This window comes from Babylonia areolata, chromosome 25 (assembly GCF_041734735.1).
Source record: "Babylonia areolata isolate BAREFJ2019XMU chromosome 25, ASM4173473v1, whole genome shotgun sequence".
NCBI classification, from domain to species: Eukaryota; Metazoa; Mollusca; class Gastropoda; order Neogastropoda; family Buccinidae; genus Babylonia; species Babylonia areolata.
Genome location: NC_134900.1, coordinates 6,783,942 through 6,811,799, shown reverse-complemented (window position 1 = coordinate 6,811,799; position 27,858 = coordinate 6,783,942). Strand labels below are relative to the sequence as shown.

Below are 27,858 nucleotides of genomic sequence, written 5' to 3'. Positions count from 1 at the left end.
ATCAAACCATCTTTTATGAGCTTTTAACCCTAAGGTTCTGTTTCTGAATCTTGCTAGCATATCTCTGTGCCATTTATTGAGAGAAAGAGAGAGAGAACATCGAATGTACGACAGTAACATTTTGTTTTATTAATGGAAGTGATGATTTTAGTGCTGACGACGTTGACTGACGACAATAATGATGTGATCAGCCGTGAAGATGCCATGCGGGTTGTGCGAGTGACGCAGGATGACCTGGAGAAACAGCCCAAGCTGCCCCCAGCCCCTCCACTCCCTGACATCATCGCCCCCTCCCAGGAAAGGCTAGATGCTGTAAGTTATCCCTCAGGATGTACCTCCCTCTGCACACACACACACACACACACACACACACACACACACACACTGAAGCCAAAATTACTGACATTATGACTGTAATTGAGTGTTGCATTTTGTTTCTGTCAAGATATGTAGTTGCCTTGCACGATGTCTACGACGTGGTTGTATAATTATGTATGTGGTGTATCGGAGTCTGTTCCACATCTTTGTACATGTATTTCTGTCTATCTGTCTCTTCTTCATGTGCGGGGAACCTCGGTACATGTCCCATCGAGCTTGCAAATGATGGTTGACCCGAAAGGCCAACAATACACATTTTTCGAAATGGAGGACAGCCTTTCTGGGCCTTCGCAAATATAGTAGACCGAAGAAACATGGAAGTATTTGTGACCACAGTGTGTGTGTGTGTGTGTGTGTGTGTGTGTGTGTGTGTGTGTGTGTGTGTGTGAAATTGAATATAAATAATTGAACATTTAACAGATGGAAAACAAATTGCATGAAATCATTTTCACAAGTAAGATTTTTAAAAGCGACCTTACCCTCACTCTCACTCCCATGCGTACAACAGTCAAACTCGGTCTCAATGGGTGTGTCAACAGACAGAGTACTTGTGGCGAAAGTCGGTAGTGGAGAGTGCCCCAATCACCCCTCTGCAAGCAGACAGCGAGGCCCGCATGTTGGACCTGCTGCCTGAACATCTCAAGAACAAGCCAGCCCACCGAAAGCTGTTAGATGAGCTGTTAGAAGACGTTCGAAAGCGCTATTTAGACAGCATGAAGAAACACATGGGTAAGAGAGAGAAAGAGTGAGAGAGAGTGTGTGTGTGTGTTACTGGCATCGAAAATACATAGATTTTTTTTTTGCCACAGAGAGCCTGTTCTTCCTAGCTGTGCTCTCAGGCATTTAAAAAAAATGTTTTATGTAGTTCACCACATGCTTCATTTATCTTGTTCTGAAAACAATGCCCGCCCTGCTTCAACCCATCTCAGTCATTCTCCCAGTTCAGTTTCAAACCGTTCTGGGTGAATATTCCATGAAACCATTTTCATGCTTTTTGTTTCATAACACCGCTAGTGTTATACAGGGCGTTTGTCATTTAATTTGGAATATTAACTTGGGTTCAAATATGAAGATTTCTTATATTGACATGCTAAAGAAACCCAACAACTTTGTAAATCACATTTCTTTTTAAATTCGATGAATAATACAAAAGAAAACAAGAAAGGCAGGCCTTCCAGACTCACTTGTGATACACACTTAAATTAAATAAATAAATAAAAACTTTGAAAAAAAGAAAAGTATATTGAAATGTATTCTCTATTTGTTATTATAATTATATACAGCTTCGCGAAAAAAATAAGAAAAAAATAGGCATTCATGCAGATTCGAACCACGGATGTTTGGGTCGAGAATGAGTGGTTTTACTCACTGCGCTAACGCGGGTTCGATGTTAACGTTCAAAGACAATCAAAGACATAACGCGGTTTAAATCATGTTATTTTGGTATATCTCGGGTATTCAAAAGATTTCTTTCAAGTCCGAGGTAAAGGAGACGTTCCCATCGCCTCAAAAACACTGCAGTATATGTCCGTTTTTATAGATATGCAGAGATCCGTGATCGTCAAGCCCTTTCTTTCCACTCACTGAGAAACTACGACACCTTCTATTCAATTTCATTTTTCTGTTTCTTTCTAGTTAATTCAGTATCCACTTAAAAAAAAAATTATATGCAGTAAAGACATCGATGATTATTTAAGAAATTCTTTTAATTAGGCGGTAAAGGAGACGTTACCATCACGTCAGGCTTTGCAACATGTTTTGTCAAGATCTGCACTGACCAGTGCCGTGTAGATGAGGCAGTGAAACGGTCGATTCAAATGTTCTTTTTCTGTTTATTTTAGTTAATTCAGTGTCCACTTCAGAATATTCATATGCAGTAAACACGTCAATAATGTAGTTAGTGTCACTGTATGTGTTCTGTCCAGAATGTGTCTTTCTTTGCTTTTAATTACGAAGAAGAAAAACGAGGTCATGGCGTATTCTCACCAGACAATGGGGAAGCTGCAAAGAGGTGACAGCAGTTTTCGGAATCCGGAACGAACATCAACGAAATAAACTGTTAATGATTCGGAAATACGGCTCAGTTCGGGAGACTTACAGCCTGTTATTGGTATGACTGTGAAGATATTTTTGCTACTATGTTTAAGCCAAGTTTGGTATTGGCAGGCAAAGTATTTCCAAAGAAAATGGCAATGTTAAAATTTACCACACACACACACTTAACCGAACACCGGGTTATAGCAAAGACTCATTTTGTTTACACATGGAAACACTCAAAGTGAGTCAAAAACACTGTTTTTGCTTATCGAAGCTTAGGGTTGTTTTTAGATGGATATTTTAGGGAACTTTGCCATCTGTCACATCTGCAGAAGAAAGACAATTACTATTAGACTGACGTCAGCTACTTTTTTTTTATTGATAACTTTTTTGTTCCAGTTGTATGATACTGGTTCAACGAGCAGATCCCCTGAACACTGGGGTTCAGTTTTATCACATGCTACTTTATAATATGCTTTTCTGGTTATGGTTGTTAAGTAATACTTTTCCAGTTGTGAGTGCCACGTTTAAGTTTTCTGATTAATGTTAATAGCAAGGCCGACAAATAACTGTCATATCTATTCGGCATTACCAAGACCTCAATTTTAACATCGATGACTGTATTTCTTCTGCTATTTCAATTCTGTCACGTTTATTGTTCAAACAAACCCGAAACATTGTATTTGAATATTTTGTTACAAACTGATCCTGTGATTGTGATAGCATGAACCACACATACATTCCTTTTTTTGTATAAGTGGGGAGGAGAGGGCAAGGTGATGGTGTCTGTAGTATGTGCGGTTATTGGTTTGATCATGTGGCAAAGATATTTGCTCTTGTTTTCATGCATTTTCCACATCTTTTTCCAGCGTGCAACCGCCTACCATGCCTCCTTCCCACTCACCCAACTTTTGTTTTTTCATTCATCTAAATCAGAGCAGTGGAAAGAGGCGCGCGCTTGTTGTATTTTGATCTTTTTGATTTATTTCTGTTCATTCGCTTGCGCGCGCACACACTCACACGCACACGCAGGCATTATTGTGATCACGATTTTTTTTTTTCATCAATTAAAATCCGTGAACTGAAGGTAAATGCCATTAGATACTGTCCTGAAACTAGCAGTTTTCAGTTGACGATGCTAAATGTTACTTTTTAAGCGTTATTTTCGTCATGTTTTTCTATCCCCCTTGGTTGTGTGTGTGTGTGTGTGTGTGTGTGTGTGTGTGTGTGTGTGTGTGGAAGGGACGCGATACAATGCAGTAGAATGCAGTCAATGCAGTCCACGTGTGAGGGACTCAGCGCAGCACAACACAACACAGCGCAGCACAACACAACACGACACGACACGACACAGCACAACACAGATGAAACCACAGCATGGCTCCATGGTGAAGTCAACTTATTGAATCTCTAATCAGTTCAGCGAGTGCTGGTGTTGCCCACGGACAACCGCTTCCTGCAGGAGGAAGATACCTTGCCACCACCCTCTGATCCCCAGTGAGTGCCAGTGACCACGTCTGGTCACCAGACTGAGTTGAATGAGTCAGTCGGTTCATTCAAACTAGACACCAAACATAGCTTTGGGTCTCTCTCTCTCTCTCTCTCTCTCTCTCTCTCTCTCTCTCTCTCTCTCTCACACACACACACACACACATACACACACACACACTCTTGAATTGGGGCTGTGGGCATACTTCATTAAATGTTCTTGTTGTCTTTTGTCTCTGTCTGTGCGTCTAATTTTCCGTCTGTCTGTCTGTCTGTCTGTCTCTCTCTCTCTCTCTCTCTCTCTCTCTCTTTCTCTCAAACGCAAGGATTCGCTCTCACGCACACAAGGATACTTTTCTACTGCTTTTGTTGGCATAGGTCACATACACAAAACGAGAAAGCGTTTTTACGTTTGGAATTGGAGTTTTCATGTCAGTACTAAACTGCGAAGACAGGAAGACTTTCTGTAAATAGTAAAAGCCAAGACTATACAAAGAAGAGAAAATAAAATGAGAGATGGCGGGGTTGAGGGTGGTAGAAGAAGAGGATGTGTGGAGGAACTCCATGTTAAAAGATACTACCTTTCCCGTTTTTCTTCCGTGGAAATGGAACTTTCTTGCCGTTTGTTTATGTCTAGTAATTGCACAGGGACTTGCAAGTAATTGAAGACCACCAGTGTGTGATGCAACCACAAATACACTGTGTGCGGCAAGTAACTGACTTCATTTACGCGCTTGTATCTGGTTGCCGGGTCTTCTGTCAGAATTAACCTGTTTTTGTCCACGAGATTCTATTTCCGAGATCTTTCCAGAAAGTGACAGACAGACTCTGACAAGAAAAAAAAAACCAACAACCAAAGAAAGTTGTCTGAGAAATTCAAGGTCTCTCGGACGAACGTTATTGTTTTACTACTCGCGTGTTTGTATAAAGACAGTAGTCAACGAGAATCTATGGTTTTGCCCAGTTTTTAGTTGCCTCTGTGTGTGTGTGTGTGTGTGTGTGTGTGTGTGTGTGTGTGTGTGTGTTAGAGAGAAAGAGGTTTGTGTATGGTGCGGGGCTGACATTTTCTCATCAGCTTCCAGTATTGGAGAATTAAAACCGACAGGATAATGAATATTGATGACAACTGTCAAGTCATTCTGTTGATAAGGGGTGAGAGGGCGTGAAAAAAAACAAAGTCCACAAACATCTCATTAGTGATTGTGATATATATTCAGATATGTCCGGTCATCGTATTTATAAACGTGGTGCGAGAGCATGAAAACGATAAATACTCAGTTAACATAACAGACGTGGTTTTCATATTCAGTATTAACATTGACATTGACGTTTTTCTCGTGTAGATAACCCCAGAAATATTTTTAAAGGGTCAGAGCGAATTTCAGTAATTGAAATCCCGAAAGTACCAATTCTTAGATTTACAGATATCAGTCGTTATGAAACCAGTTCATTGCAGTTACTTGCTCCTGATGGCGGAGTTAGAGGAGCTTACAGCAAAATGATGGGAACGTTTTCTGGTCACAAGAGATGACTGTAACTGACCCCAGGTGTGTACACTGTGCAGGGGTCTGGATTTCTCCAGCCCGTGGCACAGCGACTTTGTGAAGAACTGTCGATCGATCCAGGACAAGCTGTACCTGACGCACCCTGTCATGAGGGCCTGCCTGGACCTGTGCGATAAGTTCTTCGGCAACATGGTGCTGATCGACATCACCACGTACAGGTCTGCTACCTCTCATTTCTTTGACTGGCCTTACAAGGTTGCTTGCTTTGGGGGTGGGGTTGGGGGGCCTTGTACTAACCCACGACGAAGGAATATATTAGGGTAGAAAATGATAAAGTTATTCAGAGGACTACTCCCAGCTAGTTGGTTTTACAACAGGGATTTTTTCTTTGTTGATATGCACACTGTTGACAGGTTGATGCTTTTTGGTGTTTGAGTCAGGTCCTGGAGACAAAATGAATCAGGATGGCCAGGCCCTTGTGGACTGATGGAATGTCAACGTGGCCAAGTACAGACCAAGACTTGCTGTGTGGTGACCATTTAATTTTAACAGTCACGGTGACAGTATGTCGTGTGGAACGTGAATAGTTGTGGTAGACAAGGTACGGAAGGCCAGGATTATCCATTTTCAGTGATCGGAAGACAGCTGTATGTCGAGTTAAAAACGTCCGGATTTTCTGTTGCTTCCACACGTCATGAAGCATAGTATAAGCTTGGTATAATCACAGAATATGAGATTGTTCCTAATAAATATGTCTTGAGAGGATTTTAAATTGTGCAAACAAAAGAATATGTTGTTTTTTTATAGTCGGGTTTGTCAGAGAATGCAAAAGGTATTATCCCATTCCTGTATTGTTTTGTTTTTCTTGTCGTTTGTTGCAGGCGAAGTGGTATCATGGAATATGAAACATTGAAAAACAATATTATTCTGGATTTGGACAAGAATGAGCACAAGTTGAAATCGACGTGCGTATATTCATTACAACTGTTACTTAATATTGCTGTGTCGTCTCTGGCACAGATTTAGTCATCCTCCTCAGAATCACAATCTTTTTGATCGCCATGATCATCATTAGTCCTGAAGTCCATTTTAAAAGCAGAATTACGATGATTAATGCCATAGCACTGTAACTGCCATTGTTATTTCTGCTATCATAGAAAGAGTCACTCTTTTATATAATCAGATGACTGGAATCAGGAACACAGTGTCTTGCATTGGGCTACGTTTACCAGCACAGCCATATTTCTGGCAAGCGAAAGAAAGAAAAAAAAAGAAAGAAAATCATCAGAAACCAAATACAAGTAGAGCATTGTGTCTCGTAATTTGACATTATTGTGATTCACAGACAGACAAATGTGTGCGATTTCATGGCTTCAGTTGGCCGTCCCTATTGTGTGTGCGCGCGCGCGCACACACACACACACACACACACACACACACACACACACACACACACACACACACTCACTCACTCACTCACTCACTCACTCACTCTTTTGCACCCCCACAGTTGGTATACTGAAACTCTAATGACTAGGTTTGTTCCCTCAGATGGTTCCCTCAAGTGGCGGCACTGATGTCGGATCAGAAAGCCTTAGGTTTTAAACATGACAAAATGCAGTCTTTCTACTCAGCTCTCAACACTCTCATGTCCAATAAGGTGAGTCGGTCTTTTTGGAGAATGTTTCATCTTGTATTCATTTTGCAAGTCTTTTCCCTCCAGTTTTGTTGTTGTTGTTGTTGTTGTTGTTTAAACGCTTATCATTAATTTTTCTTCAACCAGTCAGACATTCCAGAAATCATGTTTCTTTCTTCCCCCATTAAGATCTGTCTGCCGTGGTGTGTATCCAGTGTCTTGTCTCCAGAAAGGTGAAACGAATTGGGTTTTTTTTAAAGTCTTTCACGTGTGTGGCCCTGGTCATTTTAGAGGACATCAGACATATGTTAAAATAAAGAACATGGAATGTAGGTTAAACATTAGTGTTAACACTGGACAATTACAGAGCAATATTTTTTTATGTCTCAGCGTTGTACAAACATCAGCTCGCTCTCCTGTGAAAATGGAATGAAATGCTGTGTTGACTGTCTAACTCAGAGAGTCTGCCTGTGTATCGGTCTGTATCTTTCTCTCCGTTTTCTGTTTGTCTGTCACTCTCTCTCCCATTCTGTCTGTTTCTCTCTCTCTCTCGCTTTGTCTCTCTGTCTCTCTCTTCCACGCGCGCGCGCGCGCCCGTGTGTGTGTGTGTGTGTGTGTGTGTGTGTGTGTGTGGTTGGGTTCTATGCGTTTGTTTTTGTATTTAATGATAAAGTTTTCACTTTTAAAGTTGGTGATAAACGAAAAAACAGTATACTTCAATGCAACTGGTTCTGTGTGTGCATGCGTGTGTGTGTGAGTGTATGCGTGTGTGTGTGTGTGTGTGTGTGTGTGTGCTGACAATGCTATGCACACCAAGCTGAAAGACCTTGTGTTCCGAACCATCTGCCATTACGTGGATCACCTGTCCTCTGAGTATCACCTGACGGTGCCGCTGCTCAAACTGGAGTTGGTACTGGACGAAAATGTCATGACCTTCTTCCCCCCAAGGTCTGATTTCACAGAACTGCTCATGTTCGTCGTCTCGCAGACCAACTCCACCATGCACAAGGTGCTTGTGACTGTGTCTTGTGTCTATGTGTTTGCGCGTGTGTGATTTTGAATGTCTGTATGTGCGTGTGCGTGTGCTTGTCTGTCGCAGTGCATGTGTACATGTGAGCACATGTGGATGATTCTTCGTCTCCAAGACGTGTTAGGTATGAAAACACGATATTGAAACCTTAGATTTGACTCCACATTGGTGTGAAAGGGGACCGGACTCCGGTTGAGGAAGATGAAAGTGGCGGAAGAGAGAATTGGGCCCCGCCTTTGTGTGCCAAACCACTTGACACAGTGAATATGAACTCACTGTTACTGTGGCTATACAGGGTTATGGGAGATTTAACCCTTTGAGATGGAAGCTACATATCTTGGCGTGTGAATGACAGTGATGCCTCCTGCCCACAGTGGCGTCATTTCCTCAGCCACGTCAGTTTGCCTCACGTGCTCGTTCTGAGCACCCAACAGTCTTCTTACTTATTCATTTGTTTTCAGCTATGATTTCATGGTCACTTTTCTTGTAAGACACAAGGGTATGTTCTCGGGTTTGGGCCATCAGTGAAGTCCAACGTTCTGTTCGATTTTGGTCCTTCTTCTTTGAGTATGTAATTCCTAAAATACGATATGATATGCTATGATATGGATACTAATATAGCGTCTGTCCTCAGTCAGAGGCCAGACTCTAAGCGCTTTACAATCAGGAGTCATTTGCACAACAGGCTGCCTACCTGGGTAGAGCCGACTCAGTGCTGCCTTTGGGCGCTCAGGCGCACATCATTTGTTTCCTGTGTCATTCATTCAGGCTTCAGTCACACACACACACACACACACACACACACACACACACACACACACACACACACACGTAACATTTTATGTGTATGACCATTTGTTGTTTATTTTCTACCCCGCCATACAGGCATCCGTACTTCGTTTTCGGGTGTGTGCATGCTTGGTATATTTTTGTTTCCATTACCCATCGAACGCAGCAGACATGGATTACAGGATCTTTAACGAACGTGTTTGATCATCTGCATGCGTGTACACACGAAGGGGGTTCAGGCAATGTTAGGTCTGCACTTTCGTTGATCGGGAGATCGGAAAAATACTCGGCCCTTAAACCGCCTGGTGCACCAAAACCGGGGATCGAACTAACCATTCGGCCACCGTACCCGTCACAGTGACATCGTTCACAGGGGATTTCTATATAACACGGGCACGTGTTGTTGTTTTTTTTACTCTATCAAATCATTCCTGTCGCATTCTTTGGCCCTGTGTGGTGCCATGGTCCGTATCTCCCTCTGCCAACATGTGGAGACTTCATCATGGTTTCGTCTTCATCCCCATCTCTCTTTCTTCGTTGTCATCGAAGTCAGTGAGATTATACTCTTTCTCAGTCAGAATGAGACCAAGCAAAACCCAGTTTGTTTATGAGCTTGCAGTTTTCGCTCCCTACACTGCTGGAATGGAATAAATCCGAAGCAGATTCCCACTTCGTTACGGTTATCATTAACGTATATGATTTCTATCAATTCAATTCAGTTCAAAAACGGTGTTTTTGACAGACGAAACACACTCACTACATGATGACATTAGTAGCAGAAGGCCAGACTTAAGTGGCAGGTTCAGAGCTCCACGCGCAAGAACATCTCGCTACATTAATTCATTCATTCCTACAGCCATTCGCGCACACAATCAAAACATCCAATACACTCACTCATAGGACCGTGAACCCCCCCCCCCACCCCCCCCCCCACTCCTCGCCACAGCACTTTCACCAGCAGACGAGTGCATTGGAGCAGACATCATGCGTGCATGTGGGACTGAGCGGATGAGCACGGGCAAGCGTTTCTGTGTGTGATCGGAAGTGATTTTTGTTGTTGTTGGATTTCATGTATCTTAATGTTAATGTACTGATTATATTGGCGTGACATATGTTATGTGCGTGCATACGTGCCTACATCCATGTGTGTGTGTGTGTGTGTGTGTGTGTGTGTGTTTGTGCGCGCGCGGGCGCGCGCATTTTACTTATATACTTACATTTTACTTTCCTGGGTGTTTTTATATATGTATTGTTGTACAATACCTTATGGTCTTAACGTGTGTGTGCGTGTGTGTGTGTGTGTGCGCGCGCGCATGTTGTTTTAGTAATAATATATACTTTTAATTTGTTGGATGTTTTCATTTGTAAATATTGTGCAATACCCTATTGTCTTAATGTGAGCATGTGTGGGGGGGGGAGGGGGGGGAGTCTATCGTCAACTATTGAGAGTTTTTATTTGACTAGTTTTAATCTCTTTTTATGTTGCGCATGATCATTTTATGTTTGTGTTTACAACGAGCCTGTGATTGCACAAGTTAATTTCCATGTGGATTAATAAAGTGTTTTTGAAAATCGCAGTGAAGAGATGTGTTCAAAATGCTTGTCGATATTGTCGTGCTGGTTGTATCAGCATGTCTTTTTGTCTGAATATTGGTCGTAGTGCTATGTGTGTTTCCCACTACTGTTCTGTCTGTTCCAGTGGCTTAGATTATCACTAAAAGATGGTCGTGGTGCTATGTGTCTATTCCACTACAGTTCTGTCTGTTCCCGTGGCATAGATTATCACTTAAAGATGGTCGTGGAGCTATGTGTGTTTCCCACTACTGTTCTGTCTGTTCCAGTGGCTTAGATTATCACTAAAAGATGGTCGTGGTGCTATGTGTCTATTCCACTACAGTTCTGTCTGTTCCCGTGGCATAGATTATCACTTAAAGATGGTCGTGGAGCTATGTGTCTATTCCACTACAGTTCTGTCTGTTCCCGTGGCATAGATTATCACTTAAAGATGGTCGTGGAGCTATGTGTCTATTCCACTACAGTTCTGTCTGTTCCCGTGGCATAGATTATCACTTAAACATGGTCGTGGAGCTATGTGTGTATTCCACTACAGTTCTGTCTGTTCCCGTGGCATAGATTATCACTTAAAGATGGTCGTGGAGCTATGTGTCTATTCCACTACTGTTCTGTCTGTTCCAGTGGCTTAGATTATCACTAAAAGATGGTCGTGGTGCTATGTGTCTATTCCACTACAGTTCTGTCTGTTCCCGTGGCATAGATTATCACTTAAAGATGGTCGTGGAGCTATGTGTCTATTCCACTACAGTTCTGTCTGTTCCCGTGGCCCAGTTTCCCACAATGCAGTCCCACTTGGAGTCCTGGGACACTATGGAAACTGTGGACTCCGAGGTGGCGGACCACATGCTGACAAAGATTACGAAGCGGCTGGTGGCACTGTGCAATGCCTACTTCTCTGGGCCAAAAGACTACCTCGACAAACTCAGTACGTCCGCCGCCTCTTCTGTCCTCTTGACGTTCTTTGTCTTCTTGAATACATTATCGTTTTATCTTCTTTCCCTCTCCCCCCCTTCGTCCTGTTGTGAAATGTATAATCAGACGTATTCTTGTACCTCTGAATTATGTTCAGTTTACGTGGTTTGGCATGAGTGACATAAACCAAGTACTGTTACACATCGCATTAAATGGCACTAATGTAATGCGTATCTTGGAGACAATGGTTGTGCCAACAGCATTTACCCCGTAAAGTTAATTTCCTCTCTGATTCTGTTTTTGTGCCTGCGTTTGTCTGCCCATCTAACAGTCGCTCTGTGCGTCTGTATCTTTCGTTTCCCATTTTCACACACACACACACACACACACACACACACACACACACACACACACACACACACACACACACACACACACACACACACACGCGCGCGCGCGCGCGCGCGCGCATACAACACAACACACACATACGCACGCATACACACACACACACACACACACACAAACACACACACACAAACGCCAGCACAAACAATCAAACACATATAAACACATGCATGGCATCCACACACGCGCAGAAACACTGATACATTATCACATGCCCACAGCTTGACTCACACACGTACACTTGGATATAGGAATCATATATTTTGTTCTTGGCCAGTCGTGTCTCGTCAGAGTTAGCTTGTTTCGCTTTACTCTGCTCAGTTATTTTGGTAGTTGAAATCCATATCTGTACCCATTTGTGTGAATGTGCGCGTGAATGTGTGTGTATGTTAATGTGTGTGCGATCGCGCGTCCTGTGTGTGTGTGTGTGTGTGTGTGTGTAGAGGAAAAGTATGATTTCCTGGTGGACGGGAAGGCGGCCAAACGCATCGACACCTTTCTCAATGAGGATCACACCTTTGAGGAATACACTGAGGTAAGACTGAAAGTAAAATTTCATCGGACAGGGCTGTACGCAGGTTGCGTTACTCGCGGCCTGTTTCACTCTTTCCCAGGGGCAGCTCTGCAGTCTGTCCTGCCCACAGACTGACGTAATTAGGCAACACAGTCACTCACGTTTTGTCTACCGCACGCACACATGTATGGGTCACTTTTTCAGAGTCCCCACTCTATGGAAGTGTGTGTTTAAAGTGTCCCATTTTCTGTCTACTGTCTTCCCTTCCTTTCTCACGTTCAGCCCAACCAGCCCATTCACCATTCTTTCCTCTTCAAGATCTCACATTTTTTCTGTCTGTGCATAAATGATGTAAACTTACTTTTTCGTTTGTTCACCAACGAACGCACACACAGTAACACAATTGCACGTGGCCCGTTTCAACTATATCCATTGCATTAAACAGTTACGTGATCACACAAGCAGTTCCCCAATTGAATCACACTTTGCTTGCTCAAGAGTGACCGTGAATTTTTTTTTTTCTTTTAAAAAAAAAAAATCTTTCTTTCTTTTTTGCCTATTCGTGTGTGTGTGTGTGAGAGAGAGAGAGAGAGAGAGAGAGTGAGAGTTTGAGTGTTCGTGCATTGGCCCGCGTCTACATGATGTGACACGAACAGATCATCCTGGAGTTCCGCGGCATAGTGAGCGAGTTGTTGAGCATGGAATCAGTGGCCCACTTCGACATGTTCCACCTGGTGGTGGATGATCTCAAGATGGGCCTGGTTCATGCCTGCAAAGGTCACCTCGGCACCATCCTGACTCGGGTTGTCACCGATCATCGTAACGAAAACCTCGCGTTAGTGGTTGTGTCTGTTGCTGTACGTGTTTGTAAAGATTATGAGGCTATTGTTTGTCTGTAAATATTGTGAGGTTATGTGACGGATCGTGGAAGGCTGAGGAGACGCTGTTTGTTTCCCACCTCAACCCAACATGATTTGTGCTGGATCAGCGATCTGCCAAGACTGGTGGCGGAGGGGTGGGGTGTAGAGTTTGCGGGGGGACGCTGTTTGTCACTCAAGTCATGTCTGTCTGTCACGTCGTCAGCGATCTTTGCAGTGATCTAGCTTAATTAGGGTGTGTGTTGTGTAGCACAAGGACTATAATAAACGTGCGTGGTATGTATAGCTTCCCACTAACCGGTGATGGAATTCTCTTGCAAGCATCCACAGGCGTCGCACTGAATCCTGACAGAATTCTGTATGTGTGTGTGTGTGTGTGTGTGGAGCGGTGTGCTTGTGTCGAGGGGTGGTGGTGGTGCTGATGTGAACAGACACATAATCAATTTGTGAAGAACCTCTCTGCAAATGTTAAGGTTGGAGTATCAGTTGAATTGTGTGCGCACTCTGCAATGGCGCAGTCTGCAGACACGTGTCCATATGCACACAGGTGTTCGGGCATAGAGAGCGATAAAACACACACACACACACACACACACATATATATATATATATATATATATATATATATATATATATATATATATATATACATGTGTGTGTGTATAGATATATGCAGATATGTATATATACAGAGAGAGTGTCTGTCATTTTTATGTTTGCATTTCGTGCTTGAAGGTGGCAGAATGGTTAAGACGCGTATCTGCCAGTACAGTGTCCGTGAGGGTCTGGGTTCGATTCCTGCTCTTGCCTTTTCTCCCGTGTTTGACTAGAAAATCAACCTGAGCGTGTAATCAAGGTCATGTGTGCAGCACGCACTTGGCGCACAGAAAAAGAACCCATGGCAACCTGAGTGCAAAACTGTAGAAGAAATCAACTGGTATATACACAGATATATATATATATATATATATATATATATATATATATATATATATATATATATATATATATATATGTGCATGCGCTCAAGGCCTGACAAATCGCGTTGGGTTATGCTGCTGTCAGGCATCTGCCTGGCAGATTTGATATTGCTAATATGGATTTGTCCGAACGCAGTGACACCTTGAGAAACTGAAACTGAAAACTGAGGACTGTTCATAAAACTCAAGTTCTGCGCCTTTGTGTGTGTTTTTTTTAGTTGCCCAGTGTGACAAAAGAAAGTGAAAAGAGGGAAGGGAGGGGAACTGTAAAATGTCTGAATGAAAATGTCAGTTTTATTACATAGTCTGTGATTTAGGATTCAGTTTGGTAGTGTGTGCGTGTGTGTGTGTTTAGCACTTGTGCAGAGTTTGAGCGGATGAAACAGCGGTGCCTGAAGGTGCCGGAGAGCAGCGAAGAATTGATGGAGATGATCGAGTTCACTCAGAACGCCACCCTTTACGGAATGGTGAAAATGCAAGCGCAGCTGGAGGTATTCCCCCCTCTCTCTCTCTCTCTCTCTCTCTCTCTCTCTCTCTCTCTGTTTCAGCTTTTCAGTCAAACAGTGGGAGTTTGTAATCGTTGAAGGAGACCCGAATAACTTAAAACCTTCGTTGAGGACTCTGCATGTGTCATGTAAAAAAAAAAAATCCATTGCTTGGCCTTTGTGCTGCACTACAGTCATGTTATAGTCTTATACCCAAAACAGTCTTCGTTTATTTTCCACAAATTTCCGTCACACACACACACACACACACACACACACACACACACACACACACACACACACACTCACTCTCACTCTCTCTCTCTCTCTCACTCACTCACTCACGTACGCGCGAGTTCTGCGACAGGAATGACTCATTTGGATTCTGTTTTCGGCCACAATTTCAACTGTCAGAACTTTGGTGGGCTTAGTTATGGTTGTGTGTATGCTGATTTTGGAAGTGAAGGTCAGCAGTGTTTCAAAGACATGTATAGTTGTATGTCTTTTCACAAAAGATCTCAAATCATTACTTTTGAATGGACCATTCAGCATATTATTGCATGACCGTGACAAAAGAGTGCATACCTCACTTGTGTAAAAAAAAATATATAGAAGCTTGCTTAGTCACTTATTCACTCAGTTTCTTATTCACTCAGTAACCTTCTGATTCATCCACACCCTCCCCATCCCTCCGTCAGTGCCCGAATCACTCAACCGTCACCTCGTTCATTTGACTGTTGGGACTTTAACAGCCACTGATTGCTTCTCCCGTATATTTGCTATACAGGAGTCCAAGAAACGTCTGTTGTTCCTGTTGGGGGTCCATGAGTTCACGCATGACGACATCGTCCTGAATTCCACAGTCTTCAACTGGAAACACCTCATCGAGCCCGTCTTTGAAGAAAGCGAGGTGGTGAGTCTGACAGCATTTAACTGCGTGTGGGGTAGTGCTACTTGAGGTCTGCTCACACCAACACCGACCGGTAAATCTTTTTTTTTTTTTTTTTTTTAAATAATGGGCGATCTATTTATACTGTCCGGTTGAGTGGAGGCTGATTTATAACAGTGCAGTCTCGGGGTGCTCGACAACGAGGGAATACAAAACTACATCATTGAACAATCAATATTTGTTTAAGCTCAAAATTGGAATTCTCAACGCTGGCTGCACAACAGTTACTTTCAGCTTCAAGGGGGTTTACCGATCCATATACGCCATGCCATATCTTCTGTTGTTGGTTTTTATTTTGTTTTGTTTTGTTTTTTGAATGGAGATGAGCGTCTTGACTTAAACGTAAACTTCACCCATTGGTAAAAATACTGAATGTTTGTGAGTTTGTTTCGATGGTGATGCATGTTTGAACGTAGATTCGTGCTATCAACTTACTGCTGCTGCTGATACTACTACTACTACTCCTACTGCTGCTGCTGCTGCTACTGCTACTGCTAAAGTTCAGTCGATCAGTAAGATGTAGGCAGAACGGAAAAAGTGTGTTTCGAGAGACTTTTGAACCTAAACTTGGAGTCCATGTGACGGACTGAAAAGGGCAGAGATGGGAAAAAGAGCGCTGTGGTTCTGTGGTTTTCTTCGTGGAACTGTCAACACTCTAGAATTAGCAGACGAGGGTAAAGGTCTAGAAGGAGTGCAGATAGAAAATAAGTCACAAAGGTGTGTGGGTGCAGTATGGGTTATGACACTGAAACACATGATTGCTAGTTTGTCATCTGGTGTGATCTGTATTGTATTGATGTTATGTATTTCGCACTGGAGTTTGCAAGAAAGCACTTTGGGGTAGTTCAGCTTCAAATTACCACCTAAACATTTCGGATTCACGTGTGATTTTAAACAAAATGAGCCCACATATTTATTGTTGACCGTGTTCCAGTTATGTGTGTTGTGGTAACTTCAGTGATAACATTTTCTCAGTAACCGCAAGTGATTGTGTGTGTGTGTGTGTGTGTGTGCGTGTGTGCGTGCGTACGTGCATGCGTGATTTTGATAAAAGCAAGTATATGTACACGGTATGGATTTCAAACTAGAGTTGATATTGCAACAAAACCCACATGTATAAAAGCTGCTTTGATGTGGGAAGAAAGCCACATGGTTGTGCGGAAATGGGAGAGTGACTGACTCACGCATCCTTCCTCCTCCCTCCTCCCTCCCATCTCGCACAGATCGCAATGAACGCACGCTCCAAGGGCGAAAAGGAGCTGTCAGAGAAGATCGCGTCAGTGCACAAGGACATCGACAAGCTCCGGCGGCGGGTGGACGAGTTCAACGACTTCGGCGAGCTGGACATGATGCAGCAGTACGTCAAGGACGCCAAGGTTGTGCAGCGCAAGGTGGCCGACCTGTCAGAAGTCATTGAGTGGATTCACAAGGTGGGGGAGGTCAACGCTAGCCGCTTCCAGTCTGTACTCCGGTCTTCCTGTCAGTCTGCCTCTATTGTGATCGGAAAACTGTGTGATTGATTGGTAAAATGTGTGCTGACTGCCATACCTACTAGCGCAGGCATATGTGTGTATATATCTGAAATATATATATTGTACATATCTAATATACTTATATATATTATATATATATATATATGTGTGTGTGTGTGTGTGTGTGTGTGTGTGTGTGTGTGTGTGTGCAATTTTGTGTTTGCACAGAAAAGGTACTTGCTTATATAATGTGCGAATGAATGTGTGAGTTTGATGATAAATTGTGCACGCCTTGTGCTTATGCGTGTGCGAATGTTTGAAAAAGCTTCTATAAACATACATCATCTTGACGAGAAATAAGTGAAAAATAGCTGAAGTGCATTCAGTGACCTCATTTTGGAAGTAAAGTTGATCACAGCAAGTATCGCAGACGAATGAAGATGAGCACCTTTGAGGCACTGCTGTGTCACACCATAACCTGTGACTTGACTGTCCCAACAGTAACTGATGACTAATAGTCTGAATGGTGCAAGGTTTTTTAAAAGTTTCTGCTGCTGCTCGCAAAACTTATATTAATATTGGAAGAAGAATGTAAATTAATGAAACGACTCTCATTTTCTTCTCACCATTGTCTCTTCACTTTCAAGGCGTTTCGGAAAAAGGGTGTTGATACTTTTGTTTCAGGAAGAGACCCTGTACAAATGGCCGAAGAGCAAATATCAAGATGTGGAGGACCTGGCTACCAGTCTGGAGCCCTTCATCCGTGCATTCAATATCATCTTCAAGTGGCAGAAATCAGAAAAGAAGTACGTAAAAGAGGGGATGGATGTCAGGAGAGACACAGCCATTGCTTTCACACACTTGTGCACGCGTTAAATGGCACATTTTGTTTGGACAGAGCTAAAGGGATTTGATGTTGGTTTGTATATGTTTGAAAATCATCAGGGTGAAGATTGTCTTGTTCCATTAGTAATCATCAGTCATTGCTCTGATAATTATCGTCACATCGGGGGTGTGCAGGCTGGGTGTGTTCCAGTTTCCATAAATCCTCGAGTGCCGACAAAGATTACGGGACCATTGGCGTTTGCATTTGATTATCTGCATGTGTAAACGCACGAAGAGGGTTCATGTGCCAGTAGGTCTGGACATAATACTGACCTGGGAAATTGGGGAAAAACAAACATCAAGCGCCGATACCGATATCGAGTTCGGCGCCATCAGATTGAAAATCCAGCGCTTGGCTAGAGATAAAAATAACTTTTGAAAGCAAGCAAACATCTGAAAGCAGATGGTCATACTATACACAGTTTTGCTCAATACAATTAGCAGATAACCTAACATAATTATTTGAATCACTGTCCAGGGTCATAATATGCACACACGTGCACAGTGATCTGAATGGAGCATGTAATGATGCAAATTCTAATCATTCTGGCGCAAAATCAGATCCCTGACAGCAGTAAAGTCTAAAACATTCAGTTTGATATCACCAGATGAATGGTTTCAGCATTTAAAAATTTACCATCAACAGAGCGAAATGTAAATGATACAGACTTTGATAGTGAAAGTTTAGATGGGCTTCGAAATGATCATTCTGAAATATGAAGAATGTCACGACTTTGAATTTCATTAAAAAAAAAAGGGTCAACTGTTTAGAAAGATATTGCAAAAGATATGTGTTGAGTGTTAACATGGACAAGACCAAAGTGGTAGGTATTTTTAAGAATGGTGGTTGTATTAAGATAAGTGAAAATGGTTCTTTTAATGGCACTGAGTTGAAGGTCGAATCATGTAATTTGGAGTCATCTTTTCAGCCTCACTGAAATAGATTGAATGTGAAGACGCTCTTTTGGTTAAAGCTTTAGGAGCTGTCGCAGAGATCAAAAGGTTACATCTCAAATTGAAAATGATTCCAGTTGATATGGTTTTCAGCTGTCGTTTTTTTTGTTTTGTTTTTTTTTTTTTTTTTTTTTTTGCACACAAGTAAAGCCCATTCTTTTATACGGTTGTGAAATCTGGAAATTTTAGAAGCCCGATGCCATTGAAAGGGTACAAGTTAAAATACGTTGAATGATGCAGGAATGTGAAAATAGCGTTGCTCTAGGATAATGCTGTAGACTGCCAATTGCTATTGACACAGATTCCCTAAACAATGCTACAACATTTTGTATACCTACGTACACGATACATCCGACGAAAGAACTGGGCGTCATGAAGTAAGACTTTCTTTTATGTAAGTACTACAATTGGTTCTGGTTATGCTTGGGCAATACAAAGTCCTGGCGATGTTTATTTATAGAAAAATTGCAGAACAGGTTCAGAGACATATACCACCATCTTTGGCATGATTCCACCCGCTATGAGGAAAATTACAGTGTATACCACCCGGGAGTCGTAAAGGCAAAATATATCCCAAATTTAGATCATGCGAAGTGTGTCTGCTGAGATATAATCGACTACTTTTGTATGATATCCCATATTGCAAACAATGCGACAGAAATCGTGTAGAAGATTTAGTTCATTTCCTTTTTGTCTTCCTGAAATAGTCGGTTTTAAGGAATAGATTAATACCATTGTACAACTATCGTTTTCCAAACACGCTTAAAGTACAGTCATTTTATGAAAATCTCAAAGGTAATCTTGCTGCTAAAACTGCATTTTGTGTTGTAGAAAGCATGAAAATAAGATACTGATACTTACAGCACGTTGTGCTTTTGCTAAAATGTTTATATAGATATAGCTATCAGTTTATGCCTTTCTCCGTGTCAATATGGACCAAAAGGCATGCAAAGACTGAATAAAATTATTGTTATATTGTTGTTAGACACGTGCAAGAGTGCGTATACACGCACCGCACGTGTATCATGTCACTTATCATCGGTTTTGTTGCTGTTTTTTTTTAATTTCAGAACTTCATTGCCTCTCTCTCTCTCTCTCTCTCTCTCTCTCTCTCTCTCTCTCTCTCTCTCTGTGTGTGTGTGTGTGTGTGTGTGTGTGTGTGTGAACAGATGGATGGATGGGTATTTCCTGGATCTAGACGCGGAGAGCATAGACGGGGAGGTGGGTGACTATCTCCGGGACCTGTTTAAGGTGCAGAAAGTCTTCAACAACAAGTACAAGAAGACCCTGGCCGAGTGGGATGAGTCTGAGCGCGTCAGGAAGAAGGAGAGACAGAAACTGCTTCTGACGGTATGTGAACCACATGGACACGCCTTGTGGGTTTGTGGTGTGTGTGTGTGTGTGTGTGTGTGTGTGTGTGTGTGTGTGTGTAAAAATGTATTATCGCGTAGAGGTGGACACAAAATTATCACAAGTCAGTGATGGAGAAGTCGGCAGCGGTAAAGATTCGTGTCTTGTTTCAAAATATGAGTTTAAACGCGACAAAATATCGATATCTGAATCGTATCTATAAAAACAACAACAGAAGTTGTAAGTAGAAGCTAAGTTGTATGAATTATAACCTGGTGAAATTATAGTGCCGTGTGCTGTCCACATTGACATGAAGACTTCTCGCTCACCATCTTTTCCTGTGGGCATTCACATGTGCTAAGTATATTTTGTGACTGTTTGGCTGTCCAATCCTTGATGGTTGTCATGTCATGTAATAAAGATCAAGATGGGAGCCATTTCTCACTTTTCTTCATTGAAACTCGCGGTTTCAGTTTCAGTTTCAATCTCTCAAGGAGGCGTCACTGAGTTCGGAGGTTCTTTTTCAGTGCGCCAAGAGCATGCTACACACGTAACCTCGCTTTATCGTTTTATCCGAATGACTAGACGCTCAGTTTGATTTTACAGTCAAACTCGGGAGAAAGGGCGAACCCACACCCTCACGGACTCTGTATATCTGAGCGTCTTAACCGTTCTGTCACCTTCCTCTTTCCGCACAGACTCGAGGTAAAAAAAAAAAAGCAACAAAAAGACATCAGCCCTGTAGAGAAATCCCTAGTATATGAGGATGACAAAAAAATAATAAACATTCATTAAACAACAATATTTTTTTAGCTATTCCACATAAAGTTAATTTCCACACATAAAAAACTTGTTAATATGTCAGTAAATTGATAAGTTTCAATCATTTATGTGAAGCGAGGCTACTCTGTCGCTTCTTGAAACAGTACTTGTGCTCGCATTGTTTAACACCAAAAATGTTATCAATAAGATTGTATAAATGTGCTTTCTTTCTTCAAAAAGAGTGAGCGACTTCTCAAAGTCTCAACACAAAATTATCAGTTAAACGTAACATTGCTTCGCTTATATTTTATAACTCATAGACTACATTCTCAGACTATACATATACATATATATATATATACTGGCAAATTGAAATCTGTCGGGTTCGAAATATGAACTAAAGAACTGCACAGCTGTCCTACCATAGGCTGTCAGACTCAACATTATCCTACCAGTCGAAGCAATGGGGCACACACACACACACACACACACACACACACATCCTGAATCCAGACACTCAAAAACCATGTAAAACGCCACAATCCCCAAGTAAAATGGTCTGTAAATTATCTCTATGGTCTGTAAATTATCTCTATCCGACCGTCGCTTTGCATCTCTGCCACTTCTTTTTGTTTGTTTTTTTGTGTGTGCGTGTATGCGCGCACTTTAGGTGGAAGACGTGAGCCAGTTGCCACCGGAGGAAGTACATGAAGAACCAAAGCCTCCTGAAGTGATCAAAATCAGTACCCAGATCATGGGCGACATTAAATCCTTTAAGGTAAGTTGGGGAAGGATTTACTTTGGCCCGATAGTAACTGTACATAAACACACACACACAGTTTGCTACAAATCGTATTTGTTGATGTGGTGATGATTGTGTTGAGTGTGTGTCTCAGGCCAGCAGTTGCCTTCTCTGCTGTTCTGATGGTCATAGTCAGACACGACTATCATTATATATCATACATGTGTGTGTGTGTGTGTGCCTCTGAGAGAGAGGGAGAGAGAGATGTGGGTTAAGAAACGAAGTTATAAAGATGGGATGATAGACGCGGACAAGTTGTATTTTACCCATGTATCGATAGGAAGAAGGGAGTGTATCACCTATTTTTGACAAAAGTACGTAAACAAAGTATGTGTAACAACCCAGTTTCGTTTGTCCGTGTTTGTGAGTGTATGTGTTTGTGTCACAAATTGGAATGATTTGTATAGCAAGTTGTGGATATAATGAAAAAGGATTCAAATGTTTGGGCGGACTCTCATTGTGCTGTTCAGTGGCCCACCCAAACGACCCATGCCCAACAGGAGTTGTGGATTCAAGTGATCAAATGGGCACAGCTTACTTCTTCGAGACTGGCGTTTGGAAAAGTCTGCTGGTGGCAAAAAATATATATTGGATGAACATTCATTTTTGATTACTTGCTTTATTTCCTCACATTTGACTGGCCTTGGTAGGCCAGCTGGTTGGATAGTTGACTACCGATTTGATTTTTCTTTTACAAAGATGACTGTGACAGTGGTGAATGTTTGACGTTCACTGAGTTGTTACGTGTTTGCTGTGCACAGGACACAATCCCCCTGATCGGCATCATGTGCAATCCGGGTCTGCGGGAGCGGCACTGGAAACAGATGTCGGAGATAGCCGCGTTCGACGTGACCCCCAACGCGGGCACCACACTGCGCAAAGTCCTCAAGCTGGATCTGGAGCCGTTCCTCCCCCAGTTTGAGACCGTGTCCGGGGCCGCCACCAAGGTACGCCGCTCGCCTTAGTAATGATTGTGATAATAATGAAGCGCTGTTCTATAACGCTGTTCCCTCACAGAGGCTCACAGCGCTTCACAAATTGCATATAATAAGAAAGCATTGACATTAATCAAGATGATTCATATGCGACGGCGCTCCACAAATTACACGTTACAAAAGAGAAGCAACAATCATCAAGAAAAGAAATTAGCCACAAAGAAACAGCCACCATCCTCACATCATGAACAACACACACACACACACACACACACACACACACACACACACACACAACGCTGCGTCCCAAAACAGGAAAGAGGGGTTTGTCATGTGCATGTTACATGTGGGTTAGTCATGTGCATATTACATGTGGGTTAGTCATGTGCATGTTACATGTGGGTTAGTCATGTGCATATTACATGTGGGTTAGTCTTATCTTACTGGTAGATGTTAAAGCTGAAGAGGCTGGGTGGTGTGTACATTACGATATTCTACCGCGAATTTTAGCTGTATTTATGGAGACTCATGTTTGCTCGTTGCAGTTTTGAATGTACACAAAGTGAGTATTTGTAGTTAACCCGCAACAATTGTTGATGTGAGTGGCTATGTGTATATGTGTGTGTGGTGCGCGCGCTCGTGTGTGTGTGTGTGTGTGTGTGTTTAAACCATGGCACTATCTAAAGTTCAGTGGACAAGAAAAGTGGCATACTGGTAAATTGACAGTCTTTCCAGCCACCCCCAACAGAGTGACTGCACCACAAACAAAAACACAGGCTATAGTTTTGAAGTAGGGAAGGAGGAAGAGGGGGTGAAATTAATGCGGACAATGGTTGACTTTCAAGCCGGTGTAACCACACCCCCACCCACCCAATCCCTACCACCCCCACCCCCACCCCCTCCCACTTGGTGTGACAGGAATACTCCCTAGAGAAGGCGACGAAGAAGATGCAGGGGGAGTGGGAGGGGGTGATGCTGGCCCTGTCGGTGTACCGGGACGCAGGCATCAGCATCCTGTGCTCTGTGGACGAGATCCAGGCCCTGCTGGATGACCACATCGTCAAGGCGCAGACCATGAGGAACTCACCCTTCGTCAAACCTTTTGAGGAGGAAATCAAGGTGGGCTCCGCCGCCCTCTGTCCTTTTACAGTCTCTTTGGTGGCTGTCAGTCTGACTGTCTGTCTGTCTATGTCTGCTTGTTTCTCTCTCTCTCTCTCTCTCTCTCTCTCTCTCTCTCTCTCTCTCTCTCCCCCTCTCCCTCTCTCTCTGCGAGCACGTGTGTCTGTGAGTGTATTTGTGTGTATATATGTGCGCTCGCACTCATATATGAATGTTTTTGTGTGCGGTTGAATGTGGGCGAAACATGCTCTGTCTGAAGAAGAACCAGTCGACTTTTGTAATTACTCTTCCGCCGTGAGGGGAACCTGATTTTCATGACAACACAAAATGTGACGATGGTGCTCTCTGTCCTTCATGACAACACACAGCATGACGATGGTGCTGTCTGTCCTTAATGACAACACAGCATGACGATGGTGCTCTCTGTCCTTCATGACAACACAGCATGACGATGGTGCTGTCTGTCCTTAATGACAACACAGCATGACGATGGTGCTCTCTGTCCTTAATGACAACACACAGCATGACGATGGTGCTCTCTGTCCTTAATGACAACACACAGCATGACGATGTTGCTCTCTGTCCTTAATGACAACACACAGCATGACGATGGTGCTGTCTGTCCTTAATGACAACACAGCATGACGATGGTGCTCTCTGTCCTTCATAACAGCACAGCATGACGATGTTTTTCTCTGTCCTTCATGACAACACAGCATGACGATGTTTTTCTCTGTCCTTCATGACAGCACAGCATGACGATGGTGCTCTCTGTCCTTAATGACAACACAGCATGACGATGGTGCTCTCTGTCCTTAATGACAACACACAGCATGACGATGGTGCTCTCTGTCCTTAATGACAACACACAGCATGACGATGGTGCTCTCTGTCCTTCATGACAACACACAGCATGACGATGGTGCTCTCTGTCCTTCATGACAGCACAGCATGACGATGGTGCTCTCTGTCCTTCATGACAGCACACAGCATGACGATGTTGCTCTCTGTCCTTCATGACAACACAGCATGACGATGGTGCTCTCTGTCCTTAATGACAACACACAGCATGACGATGGTGCTCTCTGTCCTTCATGACAGCACAGCATGACGATGGTGCTCTCTGTCCTTCATGACAACACACAGCATGACGATGGTGCTCTCTCTGTCCTCCATGACAACACAGCATGACGATGTTGCTCTCTGTCCTTCATGACAACACAGCATGACGATGGTGCTCTCTGTCCTTCATGACAATACACAGCATGACGATGGTGCTCTCTGTCCTTAATGACAACACACAGCATGACGATGGTGCTCTCTGTCCTTCATGACAACACACAGCATGACGATGGTGCTCTCTCTGTCCTCCATGACAACACAGCATGACGATGTTGCTCTCTGTCCTTCATGACAACACAGCATGACGATGGTGCTCTCTCTGTCCTTCATGACAACACAGCATGACGATGTTGCTCTCTGTCCTTCATGACAACACAGCATGACGATGGTGCTCTCTGTCCTTCATGACAATACACAGCATGACGATGGTGCTCTCTGTCCTTCATGACAACACACAGCATGACGATGGTGCTCTCTGTCCTTAATGACAACACAGCATGACGATGGTGCTCTCTGTCCTTAATGACAACACACAGCATGACGATGGTGCTCTCTGTCCTTAATGACAACACAGCATGACGATGGTGCTCTCTGTCCTTCATGACAGCACACAGCATGACGATGGTGCTCTCTGTCCTTCATGACAACACACAGCATGACGATGGTGCTCTCTGTCCTTCATGACAACACAGCATGACGATGGTGCTCTCTGTCCTTCATGACAACACAGCATGACGATGTTGCTCTCTGTCCTTCATGACAACACAGCATGACGATGGTGCTCTCTGTCCTTCATGACAACACAGCATGACGATGGTGCTCTCTGTCCTTCATGACAACACACAGCATGACGATGTTGCTCTCTGTCCTTCATGACAACACACAGCATGACGATGGTGCTCTCTGTCCTTCATGACAACACACAGCATGACGATGTTGCTCTCTGTCCTTCATGACAACACAGCATGACGATGGTGCTCTCTGTCCTTCATGACAGCACACAGCATGACGATGGTGCTCTCTGTCCTTCATGACAACACAGCTTGACGATGTTGCTCTCTGTCCTTCATGACAACACAGCATGACGATTGTGCTCTCTGTCCTTCATGACAGCACACGGCATGACGATGTTGCTCTCTGTCCTTCATGACAACACAGCATGACGATGGTGCTCTCTGTCCTTCATGACAACACAGCATGACGATGGTGCTCTCTGTCCTTCATGACAACACAGCATGACGATGGTGCTCTCTGTCCTTAATGACAACACAGCATGACGATGGTGCTCTCTGTCCTTCATGACAGCACACAGCATGTCGATGGTGCTCTCTGTCCTTCATGACAACACACAGCATGACGATGGTGCTCTCTGTCCTTAATGACAACACAGCATGACGATGGTGCTCTCTGTCCTTCATGACAACACACAGCATGACGATGGTGCTCTCTGTCCTTCATGACAGCACAGCATGACGATGGTGCTCTCTGTCCTTCATGACAACACACAGCATGACGATGGTGCTCTCTCTGTCCTCCATGACAACACAGCATGACGATGTTGCTCTCTGTCCTTCATGACAACACAGCATGACGATGGTGCTCTCTGTCCTTCATGACAATACACAGCATGACGATGTTGCTCTCTGTCCTTCATGACAACACACAGCATGACGATGTTGCTCTCTGTCCTTCATGACAACACAGCATGACGATGGTGCTCTCTGTCCTTCATGACAACACAGCATGACGATGTTGCTCTCTGTCCTTAATGACAACACAGCATGACGATGGTGCTGTCTGTCCTTCATGACAACACAGCATGACGATGTTGCTCTCTGTCCTTCATGACAACACAGCATGACGATGGTGCTGTCTGTCCTTCATGACAACACAGCATGACGATGGTGCTCTCTGTCCTTAATGACAACACAGCATGACGATGGTGCTCTCTGTCCTTCATGACAACACAGCATGACGATGGTGCTCTCTGTCCTCACTTCACCTGTCCAGGGATGGGAAGCTCAGCTGATGCGGACCCAGGACACAATCGACGAGTGGCTGAAGGTGCAGGCCCAGTGGCTCTACCTGGAGCCCATCTTCAGCTCTGAGGACATCATGCAGCAGATGCCCGAGGAGGGCCGCCTCTTCCAGACCGTGGACAAGAACTTCAAGGATGTCATGAAGCACACTGTGAAACATCCGGAGGTGTGTGTGTGTGTGTGTGTGTGCGTGCGTGTGTGTGTCTGTCTGTGTGTACGTGTATTTCTCTGTGTGTGTGCGTGTGTGACTCGTTAATGTTTGGACTGTTGTCTGGTGCTGTGTAGAATTGTGTGTATTTTTTCAGAACGGAGGATTCATCTTATTTACTTCTGTATCCTTTACTCCGTCACTCTCTCCTTCCATTCGTTTGCTGTTAAATCAGTTATTTATTGTTTATTGAAGACAACGTTAATCCTCATGCTCCAGTATATTCTGACGAAATCTGTTCATTGTGCACGCTCGAGACATACCAGTGACGGAAATCGAAGATTGTTTTTTGAAATGTGTTTTCTGAGATGAATAAGTCATGAGAACGAAACAAGTGTGCACAGTGTGGTACCAGTGGAAAGTGTGAGGATATGATACTAGCGAAATAAGCAACTAAGAACAGTCCTTTTACACGTGACAGTCCCGAGGCGAAATAGGTTGACTGAATAATTGAACTTTTAATGGCTAAACAAACGCGACGTGCTTCAAAGATGGTTACAGTTCCCGTGCAAAGAATAACAAACTAACGACAAAGGAAGGAAATAGAAGAGGTGTGCAGGTCTTTGGATAAGGGTTACTGAGGTCACAGCTGTTATCATGTGTCTTCTCCACAGCCTCATGGCCTCCAACCCAGACTAGAGTCTTT

The 27,858-nt window shown here is 43.4% G+C and overlaps 1 protein-coding gene across 1 annotated transcript in view; it reads left to right on the top strand.

The window, feature by feature from the left end:
- The window catches only part of LOC143300014 (dynein axonemal heavy chain 12-like), a 92,336-nt gene that overhangs the window by 1,329 nt on the left and 63,149 nt on the right, over positions 1-27,858 (top strand). The window contains 20 exon segments of the mRNA XM_076613570.1: positions 192-312; positions 918-1,107; positions 3,834-3,912; positions 5,468-5,626; positions 6,290-6,373; positions 6,960-7,068; positions 7,862-8,059; positions 8,449-8,469; positions 11,210-11,363; positions 12,202-12,293; positions 12,929-13,107; positions 14,486-14,621; positions 15,403-15,528; positions 16,788-16,994; positions 17,721-17,842; positions 20,045-20,225; positions 21,658-21,765; positions 22,551-22,736; positions 23,643-23,843; positions 26,976-27,178. Coding sequence (XP_076469685.1) covers positions 192-312; positions 918-1,107; positions 3,834-3,912; positions 5,468-5,626; positions 6,290-6,373; positions 6,960-7,068; positions 7,862-8,059; positions 8,449-8,469; positions 11,210-11,363; positions 12,202-12,293; positions 12,929-13,107; positions 14,486-14,621; positions 15,403-15,528; positions 16,788-16,994; positions 17,721-17,842; positions 20,045-20,225; positions 21,658-21,765; positions 22,551-22,736; positions 23,643-23,843; positions 26,976-27,178 — 2,856 coding nt within the window.